This window comes from Silene latifolia, chromosome X (genome assembly GCF_048544455.1).
Source record: "Silene latifolia isolate original U9 population chromosome X, ASM4854445v1, whole genome shotgun sequence".
NCBI lineage: Eukaryota > Viridiplantae > Streptophyta > Magnoliopsida > Caryophyllales > Caryophyllaceae > Silene > Silene latifolia.
The window spans coordinates 292,519,211-292,527,318 of NC_133537.1; the positions used below are offsets into that span (position 1 = coordinate 292,519,211).

General features: G+C 36.8%; 1 protein-coding gene across 1 annotated transcript; it reads left to right on the forward strand.

Moving 5' to 3' along the window:
• The first annotated feature begins 1,175 nt into the window (after window positions 1-1,175).
• On the forward strand, window positions 1,176-7,798 carry LOC141616954 (tubby-like F-box protein 7). Its single transcript, XM_074434122.1, has 4 exons — window positions 1,176-1,696; window positions 3,476-3,566; window positions 3,925-4,054; window positions 6,924-7,798. Exons 1-4 carry the CDS (start codon window positions 1,343-1,345, stop codon window positions 7,486-7,488), a joined length of 1,140 nt encoding a protein of 379 aa, XP_074290223.1. The 5' UTR covers window positions 1,176-1,342; the 3' UTR covers window positions 7,489-7,798.
• Window positions 7,799-8,108: the final 310 nt, after the last annotated feature.

Below are 8,108 nucleotides of genomic sequence, written 5' to 3' on the forward strand. Positions count from 1 at the left end.
CAATGGTACCATAGACAGATTCTTAAAAGTAGGGGTAACATAGAAAATCTGACAAAATTAAGGGGTAACACGGGAAATTTCCGTATCTAAATTATGTTAAATTTTTTTTGAAGAAAACAACGTACAAATATTAATGGAGAGTACTTGATCATATTATTAAATTTAAATATAACTATTAGATATAATGAGTAGTAATTGTCTGTATTCGGTATTCGAGATCTGGTTGGATGTCGAACTAAGTGCAAAAAAGATGATGTAATTCTGAGTATGTTATTTGTCCCACATTGAAAAACAATGCAGGTTTGATGAATATATATTACGTATAAATAGTAGAATTGTCCCACATCAGAAAAAAAATCCAAGTTTGGTGAATATATTACTTATGAATAGTAGAATTGTCCCACATCGAAAGATTAGTATAAGGTGGGTGATTATATGATTATAAATAAGAGTTAACCCACGTATATATTAATCTTTTATTTTTTTTTAAAGAGATATTTTAATAATATGTAAACTAATCATTAGACATAGAATGTAAACATTAAACCCTTACAACATTTTTTTTTTTTTTTTGCATTATAAATAAGTTAATTACCCCGTTGCAACGCACGGGCATTCAAACTAGTAATTAATATGATATAATTATGATATATTGTGAGGAGTGATATATGGTGATGAGTGATGACCAATCATAGAGCATTTCATTTGAGCGGGAAAATTTTAGAGAACTTTTATTCTCTTAGTAGTAGGGGGATTCCAACTTAGACACATGCGATTAGACATGACAAAATTGACCCTACCGGACACCCGAACTTGACCCGAACCCGAAGAACCCAACCCAAATTTTTATTGTTACAAAATGATTATTATCCACAAATAACTTGATAATAGTTGACTCGAACACGAAATGACCCGACGCGACCTGAACTTTGCATACCCAAAATGGCCCGCCCGAAACCCAATCCGAACCCAAGCCGATTGGTCTAGATGCGATGAAGTTTTGCTCTTATCGATCCTAATTACATGAGACATCCCTAACGTTTTGTGATATTATAGTCATCTTAAATAAGAATTAAATAAGAATTTATTTAAGTTAAAAAAAAAAAAAAAAATACTCGTTCGTAGATGATGACATGTAATCCCGAATTTAAAAATATATTCAAAATTCCCTCCATGGAAGAAATGAAGTCAACAAGGAACCAAACAAAACCAAAGCGTCACCTAAAACAAGCATAACCGCACGTAACCTTATCACCACCCTCTCCCACCTTCCAAACTCCACACTCACCAATCACCATTTCTCCATCTCCTAACCAATGATCGCCGTCTGTCACCGTTGTCAATGTCACTGACACGATCTTTTCTCTCTCGTCGCTCTTCTTCCTCTTCCTCCACCCGCTGCTTTTCTCTCTCCCGATCCCGATCCCGCTCTCGCTTCTCTTCTCTCCCTCCTGCCGATCCGTCCTCCGACGTCTACGCCGCCGCAGACGACGGCGATGCGCGGTGGTCGGCGCTTTTGCCGGAACTTCTAGCTGATATTATCGGCCGCGTTGAGAAGAGCCAGGACCGCTGGCCTAGCCGTCGCGACGTTGTTTCCTGCGCTTGTGTGTGTAAGCGATGGAGAGATGTTGCCAAAGATATTGTCAAGTCTCCGCTTAAGTCCGGGAAGATTACTTTTACTTCTTGTCTTAAGCAGGTACATCCATTTGATTGATTAATCTATTAATTATTCATTTCCGTTTAGTTGTTATTTATTAACTAATTGATGATTAGGTATTGTGTGAATCTTGGTGTGTCGAAGATTGAGATCGTGTTTGTTGAAAATTTCGCTGTTTTGATTAGTTAGGTATAAGATTGTGTACGGAGGTACTTACGTAGAACTTGCATTTGCATTGGTTAGGGTTTACGATGAGGTTTTTGATGTTGCTATTGTTTTAAGAAATGAAATTTGGAGGAAAATTGTTTGTTTGTGTAGGGATGATGTGTGATACTTCCCCGGTTCAGGTCAATTCACTGTATTCCCCAAAATAATAGGAGAGGGGATTTTGAATTATGGAGTGAATTGGATTGACATGACGAAGTATATTTGATTGGGGATTTATGTCAGTGTGTTTTTTGCGCTCCTATGCTCGTCATTTCATACTTTGGGGTGTTACATTTTGGGAATGGGAGTCTATGTGACTTATTTACTTGTGAGATGGTTGGGTGTATTCACTTTGATGAAACCGTTAAGACTCTGGAAATGTTGGGAGTAAGGCTGCATTCTGGAAATGTATGATTGTTTGTATGGAGTTTGCCCGAATGTTATAATAATTGAGAAAGAAGATAGCTTTTTGTTGTATTTCATTTGCTGGTGATGATGTTTTGAAGATTAAGTTCAAGAGTTAATGTGATAGTGCGCAGTTGGAAGTGAATTTCAGCTTTAATAATCGAAAAGGGTCCAGCTTGCCTTGGAAAGTTCAAGTTCAATATAATGGCTGTGTTGACATATGGGTTTGTTTGTAGCTCGTGCTCATGGGAGTACTCATCACAACTATGGACAGTGGTTTTGGAACGTCTTTCTAGTGTTGCGTGTTGATGTCATAGATATCGCTGGTATTTGAGGTTGAAGAACTCTGGTTTTTGTCCCTATGTTTGGAATTTAAATTAATATTTTGATTGTTTAGGTGCTCAAGTTTAATTGACAGAATTCAGCCAAGTGTGCAACACAAATTTTCATTGTTTAATGTTGGCCGTTCCATATTGAATTTTGGGATTCTCCGGTGTATATGACCAAAGGGATTACTTGTTTGAACGTTGAAATATGCCATTACGGTGATCGGCAATATTTTGTTTTGTAGCTTGTCATTATGGGAGTACCTGATTTTTGTCTCATAAATAATCAGGGCTTTTATTATTGTTTGGTGGGTGTTGCAATTATTGAATATATCTTATGTAGATGAACAGTATGACCATTTCATATTCATGTGCTTTTTGTGTGTGCCTGGGGAGATAATTCTCTGCGCCAGGAATTTAAGATAGATCAACTTTACTCGGACTTGTTTCATGTCAAGAAGATTAGATTGGTATCCTGGAGACCTTTTTCTACTTAAAAGGTTGTTGTGTACCTTTAGCCTTTAGGCTCTAGAGAGTAGAGATATGTGGTCATACACTTGTAGATGCATTAATACTCTATATTTGACTATATATAATATTGTTCAATGATAAATAGTGTTTTGCTCTTACTAATATGCTGTAGGATTTCTATAGTGGCTGGGAATTTGATAAGTATTGTACACTTATTCGCACTGGTGGTATTGCTTTTATATTGAATTTATTTAGTTATGTTACCTATGTAGTTATGTCATATGCATGAGTTTGTAGTTTGGCTTTCATCATGTGTTGCTTTGGTATTCACTGTAGTTAAAAGCTCTGATGATGGTTTTAAGTTAACTTACTGAACTGGTGCCTTTTACTTGGTCTATAATTGACACAGCCAGGACCACGTGAGAATGCTGTCCAGTGTCTAATAAAGCGTGACAAGAAGAATTCTACATTCTACCTCTATCTTTCTGTATCACCATCATGTAAGTAAATAGAATTCTTGTATACCATGCAGTCTATTGCCTGTGTTTTGTCATTTTTGTGTTTTGTTTTTGAAAGAGGTCCCATTTTTGTTAAGTATGTCAATGTTGCTATGAGAATAAGTCAAGAACTGGGAACTATGTTGGATTGAAGCTGTACTTCTTCACTTTCCCCTCCTCTTTAATTAAAGCCTATTTATATGGCCAAATGACGTTTTCAAGAAACTTATGATATCCACTTTTTGGTTATTTGTACAGTGGGAGTGTATGATAGCTCTACTAGTTTGGGTTTATGTGATATTACAAGTGCTTTGACTGTGTAACTATATTATGATGGTTGATAAATGTATTTCTTATCCAGCTTTTTCAGAAAAGGGGAAATTTCTTCTAGCAGCAAAGAGATATAGGCGTGGCGCACACACTGAGTTTATTGTATCACTTGGTGCTGATGATTTGTCCCAAGGAAGTAGTGAATATGTTGGGAAATTAAGGTATGGCTTCTTTGTTTTGATGCATTTTGAGGTTTGTCAAGCATGTATGCTGTATAACGAATTCAGAAATTAATTTGTCTGACATCTGTCTATTGTTCTACCCTATGTTACTCCGACACTTCACTTAGCTGCCGTGCCGCGTGTCCGACACCGACACGACACTTCAACACTTCATTTTAGACCAAAAAATTGAAAAATTCGCACAAAATAGCCGTATCTGACACTTGTCAGAGTGTCAGACACGACACCCGTGTCGGAGAGTCGGGGTAACACAGGTACCTCTACCTAAGAAAGTTGGAACACCATTGAAATGAACTCCTTTTATGTATTAAGCTATTTCTTCCTTTTGTGATCATACTTTGTCCAAAATGCTCCTTAATGCTCCTTAGCACCAGTGAAGGATGATGCGAGGCTTGGCAGTTGTACTGGTGCTTAGTCCAGATTATATCTGCCTGGCCTTGCTTAACTTACTAGGGATCAATGACAGGGTTTTATAGCATGCAGGATCTGTCAAATCCTAAATACATCTTTTCCTGGGGATTTTTAGTTATGATAAAGTTCTGTCTCTGTAGCTTTTGGTTTAGTTGAAGCCACGCCTGCTTTAAGGAGATACCTCATATAAGTTAGTCAGCTACCTATCGCCAAAGAATTGGTTGCATTTGTAGTTCTTGTGTCGTAAACTTGTAACGTCTGCTGAAGTTTATCTTAACTTTGACGTATAATAAAATTGAGCTTATTGTTTTATCTTTTCAGTCTCACATATTGGGGTTGGATATAGGCCTTTTAATTCATGGTGTTCCTGTTTCCTTCATTTACAAATCAATGGGTTATTTTTCTCTCATATGCTAGTTGAAAATAAATTTGGGTTTTGCGAGATTCTAAATTCAGCACAACTTGAGGATATGAAGTTGAAGCCTGTCTGTCTATAAAGTGATGGGAGTTTCCCTCTTTTTTCAGTCTTGGACATCATGAATCATGAGAACTTAGAATGTTTAGATTCATTTACCCTCTAATGTTCTGCCTATTAACGCGTAGGATCAGGGACATCTGTTTTGCTGGTGGGCCATGTTTTTTTATTTTCTTTTTGGTTTGGAGGCTTATGGGATATTGATTATTTTCTTAGCAGCTTGCCATTATTACGTATGATGCCTTATCTGTCATTAACTCATAGGGGTTATAATTGTCACTGGGGTAACTTATCAAAAAAAACATTTATCACTTGGGGTAATAAGGCAGAAAAAATAAGGATGTGATGGTGGTGAAAGGAGAAATCAAGTGGTTGCGGAACTATTATCCTTATTTGGGAATAGTGCGATATTCTAGGAGATGTGTTAACTTATCCCCTTAACGAAGTAACTATTACCTCTCTCCTCCCATTCCGCCTTCCGCCTTCGACAGTTCCACTATCAGAACTACCTCCTCATTTCCTTCATTTTCATTTATATTATCCTAATAACAATTATCATATTTCAAGCAAGCCCTTAGTTTGTATATAGAGAACTTGAGCCGATGGAAGAGTAAAATTGAGTGGTTCAAAATCTCAATTGTTTAGATGATAAATGGAAGTAGTAAGTATGGGAAAGTTCGAGTCAGCTTGAATATGTGATCCTGTATGTTTAACTTTCACTGTCTGTGAGATTGATGTTTGGTGAATAGACATTGGCTAGATTTCTAGCTTATTAGATTGAGTTTAATGTGGTGCTTTACGAAGTACTTTCTTCAGGTAATTTTCAATCTGGGATTTTGTTGCAAGTGGTTCTAACTTCTTAGCTATGTCAATTAAGATTTTGCCACATGTATCGGCCACAAGTTTGTTTTGAGGTGTTGGAGATGGCTAGATGGGCTGTTTTGAGGAAAAGTTGTATTTTTGGTCTAAGATGAAAAGAAATGTCAATGTATCATGTGGTGTAGTGTTTGACATGCGATACTTAAGATAAACATTTATTGGAGTAACATAGTTTCTAAGTGGACAGCAGCTACGAGGTTTCCATCATATCTGTAGTGTATACAATCATGTTTGATGGAAAAATATTACAAGCTCATGACATCCTTTAACCTCGAATTATGTCTAGAGGGGGAATTTCCTTACAAGTCCCTCTGGTTTGGAAGGATTTGTTTGATTCATAAGGGTGAGAAATTCCCTCTCTGCCCTCTCCCTTTCTCAATCCTTTTCATTGGGGTTTATTGTGGTCTTAATTCTCAATTCTTCTCACTTTTTTTCTTCATTGTGGGGGGAAATCTGGTAAATAAGATGGAGAAGGAAAAAGAAAAAGGAAAAAAAAGTTGAAGATGAATGGAGAACTCTGAAAGATGAAGGTGAGAGAAAGATGAAATCTAAAAATTTTTAAAAAAAAACGAAGGAAACCTGCTACTTCTAATAAGTAAGATTGACGGAAGCTGGTGTAAAATAAGATAAATGATAGCAAAGAACAGATTAATATGGGATAATCAATAGGATGGATTAAATGGGGAAGGGGAGGCTTAGGCTGGATTATTGTCATTAAATAACCCTACAAATTTCGTAATAGTATTTTTTGGTCTCCTCTTCCCTTTTGTCCTTTACCCTCCAAAATTGTCATCCTAACTAGGAGTAAGGCACCATTATAAGTTTGCATTAAGATTGTGACAGTAGACTAATAGTTATTAATACACTTTTAAATGTCTTGGACGTTTCTTATTGAACACATCAACGTTTGGCTTTTACGTTGAAAACCATGATAATTCTGTTCTTTTTCTTTTTCCGAATCATAAGAGCAATGGTTTCAAGCCATAAGTAACCTCACTTAGTGATTTTACTGCCTAATCTAAAGCTTATATATGCATTCAATTCTGTAGTGGTATGCTTTCTTACTTCGGTTATAATTTACAGCTCGGACTTTCTTGGCACAAACTTCACTATATATGACGGTGAGCCGCCACATGATGGAGCGAAGCCTTCTAGTAGCAGATCCACCCGTCGATTTGCCAGCAAACAAATAAGCCCCCAAGTTCCTGCCGGGAATTTTGAAGTTGGGAATGTATCATACAAGTTCAACCTCTTCAAATCACGAGGCCCGAGAAGGATGATTTGCTCCCTTAAATGTCCCGGCTTCGGCCAAACCACCACGAACAAGACTATGGATCTCAAGACTAAGTTACTGGATTCTGATTTCACCGTTTTGAAAAACAAAGCGCCAAGATGGCATGAACATTTGCAATGTTGGTGCTTGAATTTTCATGGAAGGGTCACGGTAGCCTCAGTTAAGAACTTCCAACTTATAGCAACTCAAGATCAAAGCCAGCCGGGTGGTAAGGGTGAGGAGGAGGTGGTTCTTCTCCAATTTGGGAAAGTTGGGGATGATACTTTCACCATGGATTATCGTCAACCACTCTCAGCTTTCCAAGCATTTGCGATTTGTCTCACGAGCTTTGGTACAAAGCTTGCTTGTGAATGAAGTCTCTTTGGTGCGTTCTCTTACTAACCCATTAAACGGGCGCTCATATATAAGTGTGCAGCTTTGTAAGGTCGATTGATTAAATTATCAGCATCAGAAAGAGCGAGAAAATCTTAGCTATTTTATTTTTATTTTTATTTCTATTCCTCTTCTCTTCTCATCTCCTCGCTTCTTTTAGTTATGTACTCCGTATATCCTACTGCTGTATGTATTCATGTGTTGTAAGAATTGGTATACCTCCATAGTAAGTGCCAAATTGCCAATATTATTATTTGTATTTAGATGTATCAAGCCCGAGTTTTCATGCTTATTTTTTTTTGTTTTTTTTTTTTTTTTTTTTTTTTTTTTTTTTGTAATTTATTCGTTTGTACCATAGATTGATTTCTTTTTATTATCTGATATTGTAACTTGTAAGATCATATGTGCGAGTATTTTGATGCCTCTACAGTTGTTGATGCTTGTTGAAAATAATACAAAACGCTTGTATTTTAACAAAAATAGACCAAGAAATAGAGAGGATTCTAACCCAATGGAGCATCGGTTTCTTGAGATTTGTGTTAAAGGGAACACGCCATTACTCTGTGTGCCGTGTGTTGAGCCAACAAAGTATAAGTATGCGT